We start from the raw sequence: 16874 nt of genomic DNA, 5'->3' as shown, positions 1-16874 counted from the left end.
GAAGGAGGAGGAAGAGGAGGAAGTGGAGGAGGAGGAGGAGGAGGAAGAGGAGGAGGAGGAAGTAAACAACCACCAAGAGCATACAGAGTAAGGGCAGGGCTGGGAAGGTGGCTCAATGGTAGAGCGCTTGCCTTGCATGCATGAGGCCCTGGGTTTGATTCCTCAGCACCAATAAGCAGAACAAAAAAAAAAAAAAGCTGGAAGTGGTGCTGTGGCTCAAGGGATAGAGCGCTAACTTTGAAGTGAAGAGCTGAGGGACAGCGCCCAGGCCCAGAGTTCAGGTCCCACGACCGGACTCCCCCCCCACCCCCAAAAGAGAAGAGTAAGGGCAAAGTGGATACCAGTGGCTCACATCTGTAATCCTAACTATACAGAAGGCTGAGATCTGAGGACATGGTTTAAAGCCAAACCAGGCAGGAAAGTCATAAGACTCTTATTTCCAATAACCACCGAAAAGACAGAAGTAAGAGCTGTGTTTCAAGTAGCAGAGCAACAGCCTTGAGCAGAAAAAAGCTAAGGGATAACACCTAGGCCCTGAGTTCAAGCCCTACTACTTGCATGCCTGTGTGTGTGTGCGTGTTTGTGCGTGTGTGTGCGTGCGCGCACTCTTGCGTGCGCACGCACACGCACGCACAGGCAATGGACTAGGGGTTTAACTCATCAGGAGAGTGCTTGCCTAGCATGCACAAAACGGTGGGCTCAATCCCTAGAGCTGCAGGGGGAGGAGGTATGGGGGGCGAGGGAGACAGGAAGAATGAGGGAGATAGATACAGGCCATCAGGGCTTCTTATTTCTTAAGCTAACAGAAATTTGAGAATGCTCAAATACTGATGGGAAGGAGCCCGCAGAGAGAGAGCAAGCACCAGAAGGAATGAGGACCATCAGAGTGTGGGAGGGGATGAGGCTTAGAGCAGGAGCCAGAAGAATCAGAATCTCAGATGGAAGGAGGGATACCTCTTCCATGATACAGAAAGATGTCAGGGGCCAAGACCTTTCCATGAATCTTGTAATCTAAGCAGTAAATCCAGATTCTCTGAGCAGCTCAGCATACTTGGTGGACATCATTCCATTCACTTTTGCAGCCCACAGGAAAAAAGAGGAAGCAGGCATTTTCATCATCGACTGTACTGATTCACTACAGAGCAAAATAACTAGTTTCCAAAGCAACCCAGTCGCACAGCCGAAAGAAATGATCTCAGTGTTCCCTTTTTTCCTTTCCATATTGGGAAACAGTACAGTAAAATAAGAATTTGGTAAAATAATAATGGCTGACACTGATTGAGTGATTACTACAGGGCAGTGGTTCTATTACTTTACCTGCAATAACTCCTCTTCCCCCCACCCCCATAGTGCTGGGACGCAAACCCAGGATCCTCACTCATACTAGGCTGCTGTTCTACCACTCAGCTGCATTCTCAGCTCTGCAGTATTTTTTTGTCGTTCGTGGGGCTTGAACTCTGGGCCTGGGCGCTGTCCCTCAGCTCTTCAGCTCAAGGTGAGCGCTCTACAATGCCACTTCTGGTTTTCTAGTGGTTTTTATTGAAGAGTCTCACAGACTTTCCTGCCCAGGCTGGCTTTAAACCATGATCCTCAGATCTCAGCCTCCTGAGCCACCAGCGCCCGGCTTCTGCAGTATTTTTTTTTAAGTCTATATTTTACTGGTGACAAAAATTGAGCCCTGGAGGGTAAGTACAGGTCCAAGTTCAGACAACTAGAAAAATCAGAATTTAAACGTAGTCACTACAAAATCTGTTTTTTTTTTTTTTTTTGTCTTGTTTTGTTTGGTTTTAGGGGCTTAAACTCAAGGTCTAGGTGCCTGTCCCTGAGCTTTTTTACTCAAGGCTAGCCTCTAGTTCTATCACTAGGGCCACAGCTCCACTTTCAGCTTTTTTTTGGGGGGGGGGGGAGGTAGTAGTTTATTGAAGTTAAGAGTCTCATGGACTTCCCTGCCTAGGCTAGCTTCAAACTGTGATCCTCAGATCTCAGCCTCCTGAGTAGGCTAAGGAGTTTTGTTTTGTATTTTCCTAGTGCTGGTGATCAAAGACAGGCCCTGCGCATGCCAGTCAGATGCTCTGTTACTGAACCACAACCCCAGCCTCCAAACCAATACTTTTAATTACTCTGCCACACTCTGTCCATAGGTACCAGGAATCTGAAGACCTGGAATCTTTACTATGAACTAATTCTGTGAATTTTCACTTGTATATCTGAATATCAGTTTGCTCAACAATAAAATGAGAGCAAAAATTAGAATACTTACCTTATATGGCTTTTTGTAGAATTATGAAATGCTGAAAGTGGGAAACAATTCTATAGAAGCTATCATTATGCTAATCACAAGGCCTAATGTGTTTGACTTCTAACTAGGTCACAATCTAACAGGCTGTGGGTTGAGACCCTTAGTTCCCATAACCAATTTAATAGCAGTTTGATGGCTCCAGTTTCTTTGTCAGGTCCCATCAACTTTAATGCCCCTGACCAAGAGTCTTCCACTATACACACCTCTCCTTCTCCCTGAACCTTCCAACACACACAGACACACACACACAAATTGATTAACTGATTTAGTACCCCTGAGGCTTTAACTGAGGGCTTGGGTACTGTCCCTTAGCTTTTTTTGCTTAAGGCTGGTGCTCTACCGCTTTTAGCTTTTTGCTGGTTCATTGGAGAGAAGAGTCTCATGGATTTTCCAACCCTGGGCTAAACTTTGAACTGAGAGCCTCAGGTCTCAGCTTCTTGAATAGCTAGAATTACAGGTGTGAGCCACTGGTGTCTGGCTTCCAACACATTCTCTTCTGACCTCTAGGGACAGTTGCAGTTTGTGGCCCTTGCTTCTTTGAACCTGTCATTTGAATCACAGCTGATGATGGGTGTAACCCAGAAGACTGAGGTCCACGTTAGTGTAGAAATTTCCTATCAGAGCTAGGAGAGAACTTCAGGGTAACCTTTTCTAAAAGTGCAATTCTTGAATACTTCGCTCAACTCATCTTACAAATGAGGAAAACCAAGGCCAGGTAAATGAAATGACACTTAGGTTTTACCTTGCAAATTGTTTCCAAGTACATTTCATTCAAGTGATTTTATTTAGTCAGAACCTTTTTTGGAAAGGGGTTTCATTATATTTATTTGTTTCAGTATGCATATCTTTTCGGGAAGAAGCATAATCCTAAAATTCATGGCCGATAAAGCCATTTTATAAAACCTGAAATCCAATAATTCACTCAGCGTGCATTCTTGGAGTTGCCTATATTCCTTGGTCATTTTCAGGCATTCTTCAGGCCCACCTGCATCAGAGCAGTAATAGAACCTAAAAGACCGTCCCAGGCCCACTCGGTTTTTACTGGTTCCTCTCTGAGCTCAGCTTTCTAGTCTGGAAGAACAGCATCTACCTCTCAGAGCCAGCGAGGGGGTGGGAGTGTCACATGACATAGTGCACTTTTAGCACCCACCACTAGCACCCACCCTGGGCGTTCGTTCTGATTTAGGCATAATCCCTCCCTCTCCTAAGCAGCTAGCACTGCACCTTGGTTGATGACCTTAAACCTTAGCCCATCCAACCGCCCATAAACCAAGAAGGAGCCCAGCCCGTGCCAGGCCTAGAAATGTCCATCCCCGCCCCCAGCCCCCTTAAGACAGTGACTGGGCCAGAATTCTCCTTGGTTGATAAATGAGAGGGAGCTGAGAAGCCGCTGCGATGACTGTGCCGAGAATCTGATTTGTGAGCAGGCAAATCTCCACCAACACCATGGAGATGCTTTGGGAAAGCAGGCCAGGCTACCTGCCGGAAGGAGGACGCGGGAGAGGGGGCTCGGCCGCGAGGAGGGCGTAGGGGAGATGGCCCGGAGGTGCCCAGACAGGAGAATCTGAAAAGGAAACAGAGGCCACATCTCGGGGAGACCTCGGCGGTGAGTGAGGGGCGCTGGGGGGACTGCGCACCGCGGGGTGCGGGTTTCCCTCGAGCGGAAGAGGGACAAAGGTGGGGGGCGTCCAGCCTGGGAAGGTCAGGGCCCCCCGGAGCCGGGACGGGGCACGCGCACGGCCGAGGGGTGACGCGGGGCTGGCCGAGGCCGGAAGGCGGGGGTCCTGCGCGGCCCCTCCGCGGAAGGCGGGGAGGGGGGGGAGGTCGGAGCCGGCCAACCAGCGGCGGCCGCGGTCGCCCCGGGGAAGGTCAGCGACCCCGGGCCGGGGAGCCGAGGGGAGAGCCGAGAGGGGCCTCGGTTGCCATGGCGCCGGACTGGGCGGGGAGGGGGGGGGTTGGCGCGGGCCCCGCCCCGAGCCCCGCGGGGCCGCGGGCTCCAGATGGTCCCGGGCCTCCCGCGGGAGCCGGCGGCCTGTGGCAGGGGGGAGGCTATTGTCCTCCATCCGCGGCGCCGCGGTCCCGCCGCTCGCGCCCGCGCGCCGCCGCCGCCGCCGGCCCCGCGCGCCCCCCCCCCCCGCGCCCCGCGCCGCTCGCGCCCCGTGACAGCACCCGCCGTGCGCCCCGCGGCCGCCACGCCACCCGCAACCGCCCCTCGCGGCGGGGCTGCGGGCGCGGCGACGACCGGTGAGCGCCCGCCCGCCCGCCGCGCTCCCGCTCGTCCGGCCGGCGCTCCGCGTCCAGGTAAGGTGCCGGCGCCCCGGCCCGCTTTGTCCCGCCCGGGCCGGCGGGGGCGGCGCGCTTTGTGCAGCCGCGTGCGGTGCGGTGCGGTGCGCTGCGGGCGGCGGGGTCGGGGTCCCGGCTGGCTCCGGAGGGGACGGGCACCCGGCCCCTCTCGCCTGTGCCGGGGCCCGGGGACAGGATGCGGAGAGTCATGTGCCCACCGGCCCGGCACCCACGTGAAGGCGGCGGGGGCCGAGGCGCGGGGCCGGCGGGGCCTGCGGGGCCGCGGGGAGAGCCCTGACGGACCGCGGACGGACGGGGCCGCCCGGACTCGGAGCGCGGCTGACAGCGCCGGCGGGTCGCGGGCCCCGCGGCGGCTCGGGCGGACCGGCCCGCGGGCGCTGTCCCGCCGCCCCCGGCCGCCGCCTGCAGCCGCGTGGGCTCCGCGCCTCCTCGGGAGCTGGCTTGGAGCTGCCGCCCAGGCTCCCTCGCGGGGTGCGGGCGAGGGGACGCGGCCGGCGGGGGGTGCGTGTAGCTTTGGCCGAGAGGGAACGAAGCCCTGTGGGGAAGCGTCGGGTAAGGTGGCTTTATTTGGGGGTGTGTGTGGACGTTTTCCGGGCTCCGGGGGGGCCCCAGCACGCAGCCATCGTGGCGGGGGTGTACCCTCTCCGGCGCTCCGGCTCGCAATCGCCATCCGCTCCGGCTCCCAGCGACTTCGCCTCATTCACCCCATTGCAGGTGGCAGGTTGACTGAGGTAGTCTTAGCCCTGCGACAGCCTGCTTAGTACAAGCCCACTCTCCGTGGATTGTTTCTCAGCTGCCTTCCTCCGTGGGGGGCAACCACCGTCTTCCAACACTGAGAGCTGGGAGTTTCAGGCCAGGGGCCTGGGTTCTCCACAAACCAGTTTACCTTGAAGGTGAAGTGGACAGAGTTAAGTTTCAAATATGTCTTAGCTTGATGCCTGGGACAAGCTCTTCGTGTATTCCAAAACAGCTAAACATCTGTGAAGGAAAAAACAACAACAACAACTAAGATGGAGCTTATGAGACTGATGTAAGCTCCGGGTTGGGGAGTGAAAATGAGGCAGATTCAGGACCACCATGGTTTACACCTATAATCCGAGCTGCTCAGGGGGCTGAGATTTGAGGATGCTAACAGTTCAAAAACCAGCCTGGGCAGGAAAGTCTATGAGATGTTATTTTCCATTTTTACCAGCAAATAACTGGAAGTGATGCTGTGGCTCAAGTGGTAGAGCACCAGCGTTGAGTGGAAAAGCTAAGGGATTGTACCTAGGTCCTGAGTTCGAGCCTTCATTACCTGCACATACATCCAAAATGACGCTGAATAATTCTTTCCTAAGAGAATGAAAAAGCAGTCCCCGTTCCCCCCCCCCCCCATACACACCCTTCAACCTACTTCCTAAACTCCTGAGGAGCAGATCCCTTAAGCTTTATCAGGAGCATGGACCAGGAAATAGGTTGGGGGTCCAGGAAACAGATTGAGATTTTGTTCTTCCTACCTTTCTTCTGCTCTCTACCTACCCTGGAGCATCTTTCTTTTGCCTTCCTGGGAGTGCTGGATTTAATTACGACTTCTTTTGCCTTTTCCTCTCTCTGCCATTTATAGTTTGAGTCACATAAGATTTCTACTTTGCCAAAGTCCCCATCTCTTCTAATCTATTATTCATCCTCCTGTCATTTATTCAATTCTGCCTTCCCATGGCTGCTGCAGCCCTGTCCTCCTTCCTTCCTTCCTTCCTCACATCTGCGATTCGCTGTGTCAGACCCAGCACCTCTGTTTCATGAGCTCTAGCGCCCACTCTGTCTTCATTTTCTTCTCTCGTGCTTGGAGCTCCCATGAGGAAGCTGTATTTGAGTTCAGCATGGGGTAGGGAGAGCCTGCACACACCTAGAAGTACTTCTAGTCACTGGAGCTGGAAACAGCCTTCACAGTGCTTCTAACCAACCAGCTCCAGCTGCTTGTCATCTTTGGCCTTCAAAGTAGGTTCCCTACATAAGCAGGCTCAGTGCCACCTGGGAACGAATTAGAAATGCAAATTCCCAACTCCTCCCCCGGATCTGCCAAAAGAGAAGCTCTGGGGGCAGAGCCTAGTGGTCTATTTCAGCTGCCCCCCCCCCCCCACTCCAGATGATTATGATTTGTGGGAGTCTAAGAATCGCTGGTCAGGAGTTCGAGTGCCCAAGTCTGAAACTATTGCAGCTAAGGAGTGGGTCATTTCTAATCCCACCTTCATTCTTTCCATGCTTTTCTTTGGCCCTAAGAAAGACATTAACTGTGGTGGCCAAAAACGAATGGTTTCTTCATGCACTGTCTTCTTTACTGAATATCTATTGTACTGGACCCAGAAAGGAGTAAGACCCAGTTCTCAATGAGTTAAAGGTGGAACGAGTGGAGACACACTAACAAGTAACTGTAATACAATGGGGTAAGCGCCATAATAGCTGCCTGTGAGGTACTGTGGGAGCGCAGGGGTGGAATGATCCACTCTTCCCTGAGGGAAGTAAAGAATTAATCTGGAGCCGCACGTGGTGAGAGGAGGAATTAGGTACTAGCCCCAGCCGCTAGCCCCAGGGATAGGATTTCCAGCTTTAGAGGCCAGGTCAGCAGAGGAAAGTAAGTGGAGGCTGACGTCTTAGAGGACCTGCCTGTGGCTGAGCAGTTTGTGGGTTCCAGCCTACAGCTGGAAGGAGGTGACACTATTCTGGCACTAACAACATAAGCTACTTGGGCCCCACCGAGGTCAGTGGCTAAGAATAAGAGAGGGGTGAAATGGTAATCTGGATTAGCTAGTGCACTGCCCTATTGCCAGAGTTCAGGAATCCTTGGAGGAGAATAAGTTTGGAGATTCTCCAGTACAGGGAGAATTTGAGGGTAGAGATGGGGCTGCTTTGCTTTCTGACAGCATGAGGAAGTATGAGCATGGAGGTCCAGATCCTAGGTAAGGGAAGATAGACCCAGTGAAAAGGAACCAGGATCTGGGTAGGAGAAACTCAAACAGAAAATTATAGGAATCTGGAGATGGCATCTGGGAACGTACAGAACATATTGTCCAAAAGGCAGGGAGTGGGAGAGGCTACAGACCCAGAATATTTGGAACCCAAAACTTTCCAGGCACAGAGCTACAGTGCTTAACAGCACTGTTAAGAGCACTGTTCTCAATGAAATCTATGGGAACAAGACCTCTGTATAGTCTCAGTGCAGTGACCCTGTAGGGATCTGTGACCAAACGACAAAAATACCATATGGGTTCCTTTTCTTTATCATGATATCCCTGGAAACTCAGGTCAGAAAACACATAGGCCTCAAACTTGATTTGGAGAGAGAAGCATTTAAGTGTATGAAGTTTTATTTGGAGGAGCCAGAGATTCTAGCTCTGTCCTTCCCCTCTCCCCTTAATTATAAAAAAGAGTCCAAGCCGGGCGCCAGTGGCTCATGCCTGTAATCCTAGCTACTCAGGAGGCTGAGATCTGAGGATCGAGGTTCAAAGCCAGCTTGGGCAGGAAAGTCTGGGAGACTCTAATCTCCAACAACCCACTAGCAAACCGGAAGTGGCGCTGTGACCCAAGTGGTAGAGTGCTCGCCTTGAGCTGAAAAGCGCAGGATCAGCACCCAACCAGAGTTCAAGCCCCATGACCGACCAAAAAAAGAAAGAAAAAAAAAAGATTCCACAGAGAGGCCCTAGAAAGTCTGGATTCCATGCCTGGAGTTCTTAGGACCCCTGAGGTCACCCAAGTAGTACATATTTGGGTACATTGAGCCTATAGGGTAGAGTTAGTTGTTTGGAGACAGTGTCAGACATGGGGCTTCCTTAAGTGTCTGCTCTATGGAATACAGAGACTTAAAGTAATTTGAATGCCTCCAAGTCTTCAGGGGCCTGACAGGTAGCATACATTTATGAGACATATTTGTATAGGAGAGAAAAAGGGAGTGGCAGGGTCTGCAGAGAAGTGGGGGGCACTGGCCCTCCTAAAGGAATCTGAAATGGGTTCTTCTAAAACAGTTTTGCTGCATCTTTTTTTTCTTTTAAATCCCCTTCTGTTTAGAAAACTAACATTTCTCTGCTTCAAACTGACCTGCATTTGAAGTGTAGTGAAATCTTTGCTGTTCACTAGAGGTAATGTTTTGTTGTTGTTTTGTTTTATACATGTACTAGGGCTTAAACTCAGGACCTTTACTCTCTCTTGGCTTTTTCTGCTTAGGCTAGAACTCTACCATTCGAGCCACATCTTCACTTCTGGCCTTTTAGTGGTTAATTGGCTTAAGAATCTCATAGATTTTTCTGCCCAGGCTGGTTTCAAACTGCAGTCCTCACATCTCAGCCTCCTGAGTAGGTTGGATTACAGGCAGGCCTGAGCCATCAGTGTCCAGCAGATATGTTTTATTTTATTTTATTTTATTTTTTGGCCAGTTCTAGGGCTTGTACTCAGGGCCTGAGCACTGTTCTACCATTTAAGCCACAGCGCCCCTTCTGGCTTTTTCTGTTCACTTAGTACTGAGGAATCAAACCCAGGGCTTCATGCATGCTAGGCAAGCACTCCGCCACTAACATTCCCAGCCCTGTTTTAATTCTTTACAAAATTTTTTGGGGAGAGCAAGAGGTAGGCATGTAAAAACCAACATCGAAATTTTGAAACAGCAGCAGAGAGGATTATTTTGTTTATTGTTGATGATTTTACTTGTAAATATTTCCCGAGGGGGGAGGGGGAGGGACCAACAGGGAGCAAAGTAACAATAGTTCACACGTCCCTGCCATTTGTTCAGAGTAATGTGCTGAAGGTAATACTCTTTTATAGGAAGTGTTTTATGATTTTAAAAATGAAACAGTGAACCAAATAAATAAATACAGCAATTGGCCAAACAAAACACTCCTGGGGGCTGGCTTTAGTAAGTTTGTGCCTTCTGGTAAAAGAAAAGGGGGTCAAATAAATTGACAGTTGCAGGGTGCTAGTGTCGCTGTGCCTGCTGGGAGGTCTCTGCACAGATCCTTCCCAGAGCCCAGCACCACAGGGGCTGCTGCTGCTGAGAGGCCCCATCTGAGGGGCCAAGTGTGAAGCTTCTAAATCACCGACTGCTTTCGTATCCGCAGCTCACTGAGTTCAGGTCATGCGTTGCCCACAGCACTTGCTCTTTGCTCAGGGTGATTCAACTCTGCCCTAGAATTTATTTTTATATAAATATTTACAGAGCAAATCCAGAGACTCTGTTGGGGGAAAAGATGGGAAAGGAGTCATCTGCCTGGTGGGAATTAAGCTCTCTGCCTTCCTATAGGGAATGAAAAGCCCAGCTCTAGGGCCCTGAGACCTTGGCTCCTGTACACTGTAGGGAAATCTTCCTGGTGCCCAGGGAAACGGAGGGTGGACCATCCTGACCTTCAAGCTGGTCAGATTCAGCTTCTTGGAACCAGTTATTGGTATATGCCAATTTCCTTGTGTTCCCATGACAATTCACTATCCTCCCCACCGGAGCCTTACCACCCAATGCCTTTCTACCTTCCCCAAACCACATGACAGGTTTTCCTTACCTCTTTTCTTCAGGAAGGATATTTGCTGGTCTCAAATACTGCCCAACACCGCTAGTGTCACAGCCCTGAACTAGGGAGTCATACTCAAGATTAAAATGTCTCCAGGCACTGGTGGTTTATGGCTAGCCACCCAGGAGGCTGAGATCTGAGGATCAAAGTTCAAAGCCACTGTGAGACTCGTATCTCCAGTGAACCAGCAAAAAGTCAGAACTGGGGCTGTGGCTCAAGTTGTAGAGCCTGGAGAAAGAAAGAAAGAAAAAAAAAGCTCAGGGACAGTGTTCAGGCCCTGAGTTCAAGCCCCAGGACTGGCATAAAGAAAAAAAGATAAAGAACCAGGCGCTGGTGGCTCACGCCTGTAATCCTAGCTAGTCAGGAAGCTGAGATCTGAGGATCACGGTTCAAAGCCAGCCCGGGCAGGAAACTCCGTGAGACTCTTATCTCCAATAAACCACCAGAGGGCTGGGAAGGTGGCTCAGTGGTAGAGTGTTTGCCTTGCATGCATGAGGACCTGGGTTCGATTCCTCAGCACCACATAAGCAAAAAGAAAAAAAGCCGGAAGTGGCGCTGTGGCTCAAATGATAGAGTGTTAGCCTTGAGCTGAAGAGCTAAGGGACAGCGCCCAGGCCCAGAGTTCAGCCCCACAACTGGACCCAAAAAAAACAAACGTGGCGCTGTAGCTCAAGTGGTAGAGCGCTAGCCTTGAGCTGAAGAGCTGAAGGACAGCGCTCAGGCCCAGAGTTCAAGCCCCACAACCAACAACAACAAAAAAGATAAAGCTAAGTGAGAATTTTGAGGTCCAAAGCTCAAGCCTCAGTCCTGGCACACACACACACACGTGTGTATGCATGCACAAACACATACACAGTGCTGTGTTGGAACATGGTTTAAGTGGTTCAGCACTCGACTAACAAGCACAAGGCCCTGAGTGCCAAGCCTCAGCACCCCCCCAAAGAACTAAATTAAGACTTAATTTAAGACAAATTTAACAGAATATGGGATTCTGTTAAAGTAAAAAAATCTCCTCTCAGCCAAGCACTGGTAGCTCATGCCTGTTATCCTAGCTACTCAGGAGGCTGAGATCTGAGGATTGTGGTTCAAAGCCATCCTGGGTGTGAAAATCCATGAGATTCTTATCTCCAATGAACCACCAGAAAAATGGAAGTGGCGCTGTGGCTCAAAATAGTAGAGCGCTATCCTTGAGTGAAAAAACCCAGGCCCACGGGGGCGGGGGGGAGGATGGGAAGGGATGGGAAGGGGAAACAAAGGAGGAGGCTACAATGCTTGATAAGAAATATACTCATTATCTTGCCCATATAATTGTAACCCCTCTGTAGAGTATTTTCACAATAAAAATAAAAATTAAAAAAAAAAACCGGGCCCTGAGTTCAAGCCCCCCAACTGACAAAAAAATAAAAATAAATCTCCCCTCAACATTTCTCTTGAATGGCTGTTGAATCCTGTGTTACACAAGAACTTTGGACAGTACAGGTGGTTTTTTTTGTTTTTTTTCCAAAGTCCCCAGGAGCTAACAGGAAACTCATTTGTTATTTTTTTTGAGGACAGAGTATATTGCCCAAGTTAAGGTCAAAAGTAGTGTTGGCAAGCATACCTGGCCCAAAGAGGACTGGGCACTACAAGGCTAGTTGGGTGCTGATCCCTCTGGGAAGACTTAAAAGACTGCAGGATAATCAGGAATAAGTCTGTGAGATTCTTTTTTTTTTTTTTTTTTGGTTGATTATGGGGCTTGAACTCTGGGCCTGGGCGCTGTCTCTCAGCTCTTCAGCTCAAGGCTAGTGCTCTACCACTTGAGCCATAGCACCACTTCTGGTTTTCTGGTGGTTCTTTGGAGATAAGAGTCTCATGGACCTTCCTGCCCAGGCTGGCTTTGAACCTCCATCCCCAGATCTCAGCCTCCTGAGTAGCTAGGATTACAGGCACAAGCCACTGGCGCCTGGCTGTGAGACTCTTATCTCTAATTAACCACCAAAAAAGCTAGATGTGAATCTATGACTCAAGTGCTAGAGTGCCAGCCTTGAGCAAAAAATAGACCAAGGAAGAGTTCTGGCCCTGAGTTCAAGCCCTTATACTAGCAAAAGCAAACAAAAAACGCTAGTGCTCCTTCCACCTTGACGCACTGACAATGTCTTTGGAGGTATTCCTTCCATCTGTGAAATGATGGGGACACATACATCTCAGGGGTGTCTTTTGAGCACTTACTTAGCATTCTCTGTAACAAAAGGAAACCAGAAGGTAAGAACTATACTGAATCCTTTGAACTCCTGGGCACTTGGTCTATACTTGTCTATCAGTGCATTGGTCTCCCTGGGGTATCTACCGTTTGTTTGACTTAGCTCAAGAGGAAAATTGGAGTCTTTTAATCTCCAATTGCCTACAAAGTTTAAAAGGCTCAGAGATACAGTGAGATCTCTCTGTGTATAACTAATGCAAACTAATAATAAAAATTTAAAACCTTGTGTGTGTGTGTGTGCTGGTCCTAGGGCTTGAACTCAGGACCTGGGCACTGCCCCTGAGCTGCTTTTGCTCAAGACTAGCATTCTACCACTTGAGCTACCACTTCTGGCTTTTATTTATTTATTTTTTAGTGGTTAATTGGACATAAGAGTCTCACGAACTTTCCTGCCCGGGCTGGCTTTGAACTGCCATCCTCAGATCTCAGCCTCCTGGGCAGCCTATCAATAATAATTTTTTAAAGAAGACTCAGAACTCAAATAGAAGCAGGGAATGAAAGAATTCTAGTTTGTACTCCTTAGTACCCATCAAGACCCCCATCCTCCGCCTGCACCACCCTGGTCTACACACTGGTATTCCCACGGCTGTCTCCACTTTGAGTCCCTGGGTTCTGCTGTGTCTGTCTCTGCTTTGAAGCCCTCTGAGCCTGTCCTCAAGCTCTCAGACAGCTCTCTGTCCTCCTGTGTCTCTCCCAGTGCAGCTGTCACATTGCCATCTCTGCCTCCCCCCTCCCACTGTCTAAAGACAAAAGGCTAAACTATCCATAACCATGGCCACGGGGAGAGCTGAGCCAAGTGAGAGCAGAAAGATAGCAGGATGTGGTGAGTGGGGAGCTCCGCGGCCCCCAAGACGCCCCTCACCAGCCACGTGTTCTTCCAGGAGCAGGAAGCCACCCACCACCATGAGCAGCACTCTGTCGCCCACAGACTTCGACAGCTTGGAGATCCAGGGCCAGTACAGTGACATCAACAACCGCTGGGACCTGCCCGACTCCGACTGGGACAATGACAGCAGCTCAGCTCGCCTCTTCGAGAGGTCTCGAATTAAGGCTCTGGCAGGTGAGGTCCGGGAGAACTGAGGAGGTGCGGAGGTGGGTGTGTAGAGTCTTTTATCTTTATGGGGAGACAACTGTCTTGTCTAAGCTGCTGGACTGAAGTGGGAGAGCCTGAGCACCCTGTCAAGCCCTTTGGTCCCCAATCCGGTGCAGGAACAAACTTCACACAATACCAGGCATTTCCTAACCTCCCTTCCCCCAAAGCCTAGTATGCCAGCTGAGCTGACCCCTGGACTGGCCCTGCTGGCTGAATCGGCTTCCCTTCCTGACCCGGGCCCTGAGTCACATCCCTTCTCCTCTACACTCTGACTGTCGCTTCTGTCTCCACCCACCTCTGCCTCACCTTTCCTCCCCTGGTGTCTTCCTTGATGTCCACGATCAGTTCCCACACCTGTTCTGCTCCACCTGCCGTCTGTTACTCTCATTATTGTATCTACCTGTTCCCCGAAGCAGGATCTCTGCCTGCTACCCCATCGTAGTCCAAAGCCACCCATTCATTCTCCAGAATTTACTCTCCACCCACCTTGGCCCCTGCCCTTCCCTGCGGCCAGGGCTCTCCCCTTCTAGGCACAAACAAACCCGTCTGACGGGCCTCCCTGTGTTCAGGGGGAGGGGTTGTCATGGCAACAAGAGAAGGGTTGCCACCTGACACCACCAGCGGCTGCTGGCATGGGGCTGAATCACACACCCCTTGGCCACCCACCCTGTCTGACTGGCCGCCTCCACCCCACCCTTGTCATCCCACTGACCTGCCTGCTGCCCAACCCAGTTCAGTGTAAGAGGTCATAACTCCTCCCACCTGAGAGGTAGTGCTCCCTGTGGGGTGGCACCCACAGTGGAAACCCAGGTCCCCAAACCTGGTGGCATGTTTTACCCAGCGACAGTTTTTATAAAAATAGCTTCCCAAGTCCCTCCCCTGGGCACAGTGAATTTGAATCTCTAGACATATGGTCCAGAACTCAGGGTTTAAAAAAGCTCCCGAGGAAATTCTCAACAAGCCCAGCAGCAATCTGGAACAATGGCAGCTGCAGCTTCTGAGGATCCTGGATCCTTCTTCAGATGGGTTCTTTTGGTGTGTGGGGGTCGGGGGTGGGGGGTCTTGGGGCCTGAACTCAAGGCTTGGACAGTCCCTGAGCTTTCTTTGCTCAAGACTAGTGTTCTACCATTTAAGCCACAGCTCCACTTCTGGCTTTTTGGTGGCTAATGGGCGATAAGGATCTTTCCTAGCCAGGCTGCCTTCAATGTTGAGATCTCAGCCTCCTTAGTAGCTAGGATTATAGGTATGAGCCACTGGTGCCTGGTTCAGATGGGTTGTTCCTTCCCCCCCCCTCCCCTTCCCGCTCCCCCCTTCCTCCTCCTCTTCTTTTTTGGTCAGTTGTGGGCTGGAACTCTGGGTCTGGGCACTGTCCCTGAGTTCTTCAGCTCAAGGCGAGTGCCCTACCACTTGAGCCCACAGCACCACTAAATTTTCTGGTAGTTAATTAGAGATATGAGTCTCACAGGTTCTCCTGCCCTGGGCTGGCTTTGAACCACAATCCTCAGATCTCAACCTCCTGAGTAGCTAGGATTACAGGCATGAGCCACCAGCACCAGGCTCAGATGGGTTCTTGAGACTGGCTGGTGAACTATTCCTACCTGTTTCTAGGTTAGAGCTCAGAGAGGACAAAAGACATGAGGGATGGAGAATGTCAGTGATATGTTTGGAAAAGGTCTCCCTGGTACCCCAGTTTTAGATTCACATGTCCTCTAGAACTGCCCTGATAGCCATGCCATTGTATTTTACCTGTCACACACCCTGAGTGTGTCTATAATGACACATAGTCCAGGACTTTCACTCTCTGGGCGCAGGACACACATGTGGTCATGACATCTTTGCACATAAGCCAGTACTGGTACTGGTGTCATATCTGTGCATGTGATGTGTTCCACTCAACATTGTCCTCAGTGTGCACACAGACCCATGCCACCAGGCTCGTCACTGAGCACACAGGTGCCACCCAGTGCTCAGGTATATCTCTCCACCTCTAAGCTGGGTCTCACCAAATCAGAGCTCTGCATGGGCTTTGCCTTGTGTCAGAAGATGCCAAGCAAATACTAAATGAATGAAATTGGGGGGGGGGGGGTATGTGTAGACTGCCAGCTATAAAAGCAGAAGCCTAGAGAAAGGGCAGAGGGGAAGCTGGTAGTTTGTGCCCAAGCAGTGGGGCAGAGCTGGGAAGCTGGCTGAGAAGGCCCTGGTGGGCAGGAGAGGGGCTGGCATTCGGATAACAAATACCAATGGAGAAGACACCAGCAATACTTATTCCTTCCCCAGAGGAGGTGACAAAAGTAAACGCCAGCACAGCACTTGGCTTCCATTCTCCTAGGAGCTCTTCGTTTCTTTTTCTCAGCTCTCTGGGCAGAGATCAAAGCCCATGAGTCCTAGACAGGGACTACTCAAGTGGCGGGGAGCTCAGCCTCCTTGTCTGTCAGCAGACCTTCAGGAAGCAGGAATTTGCTTGGGGGGGGAGGGGGGGCCTCTGGCGGGTCTTCCCCAGTCTTAGGCAACCTGTGGCCTGCCTGGCAAGTCTCCTGGCCCTGGCAGCTCCCTCCTCCGCCCCTGCAGGGCCTGGCCCTGCCCCAGCCCAGCTCCGCCCCCTGCCCCTCCCCCGACACTGTCCGACCTGTTTGTCTGGAGCTGCCTCTCTCCCTGTGGCCAGGTGTGCCTGCTCGCTGTTCTCTGGAGCTAGAAATCCCATAACTATTTTTTCCTACTTGAAACTCACAGCATCCTTGAAATCTTCTTGGCCATAGCGGCCTCTGGGGACCTCCAACACAGGCTCAGGGGACAGACGCTCACCACCCCGCCCTGCCCTGCGCAGGGGAGCATGGACTCTGGGCCACGAGCTGTGTAGGAGGCAGCAGGCACCATGAGTGCGAATGGAGTGGGCAGGGTGCATGGGAACGGCCTGAATGGGGCCGAGGAGTTTTACTATGAGGCGGTGGAAGGGGCCCAGAACCCCGGGGGGCTCCTGCTCTCCCCAGCTGCCTTCATCAACCCCGCTCAGTACGCCAGCGTGCTGGAAGGACGCTTCAAACAGCTTCAAGGTGAGTTCCCCTGGGCAAAGGAGAGCCCTGGGGAGCTGGAGGGGAGCTGCAGGGGCCGGAGGGTCTGCTGGGGCTCAGAAGCTAGAGCCAAGCACCTGACTTGGGGGACAATACCATGAGACTTGGGAGGAATCATGTCAAGTGGCCAGAAAGTCCAGGAATGTGGACAGAAGCAGGGAAGGTTTGGACCCACTGGAAGGGACATGTGTGTGGTCGTGTGAGGACCCGAGCGTGACCTTGAGACAGCCTGCTGGGTACAAAGGTGATGAGGATGCAGGGCCCAGCGCGTCAGTGTGGCCACTGGGCTCTCCTCTCTCCAGGCAGCCCATCCCTGGGTTGAGCCAGGCTCACCTTGTTAGGG

General features: G+C 51.6%; 1 protein-coding gene across 2 annotated transcripts in view; it reads left to right on the top strand.

Annotated features, from left to right (window-relative positions):
* The first annotated feature begins 3530 nt into the window (after positions 1-3530).
* Positions 3531-16874, top strand: part of Sptbn2 (spectrin beta, non-erythrocytic 2) — a 43576-nt gene continuing 30232 nt past the window's right edge. The window contains exons 1-2 of one of the 2 annotated variants that reach the window (XM_042676517.1): positions 3531-3905; positions 13252-13430. In XM_042676517.1, the coding sequence (XP_042532451.1) occupies positions 13274-13430 (157 nt within the window). In that variant the 5' untranslated portion in view covers positions 3531-3905; positions 13252-13273. Of the gene's footprint in view, positions 3906-13251; positions 13431-16102; positions 16514-16874 lie in introns of those variants that run through there. The other variant, XM_042676516.1, reaches the window with a different exon arrangement.

The sequence above is a fragment of the Dipodomys spectabilis genome, unplaced genomic scaffold (assembly GCF_019054845.1).
Source record: "Dipodomys spectabilis isolate Male_0828 unplaced genomic scaffold, ASM1905484v1 ptg000030l, whole genome shotgun sequence".
Classification (NCBI taxonomy): domain Eukaryota; kingdom Metazoa; phylum Chordata; class Mammalia; order Rodentia; family Heteromyidae; genus Dipodomys; species Dipodomys spectabilis.
The sequence above is the reverse complement of the archived record's forward strand: the minus strand, read 5'-3'. Positions and strand labels throughout refer to the sequence as shown.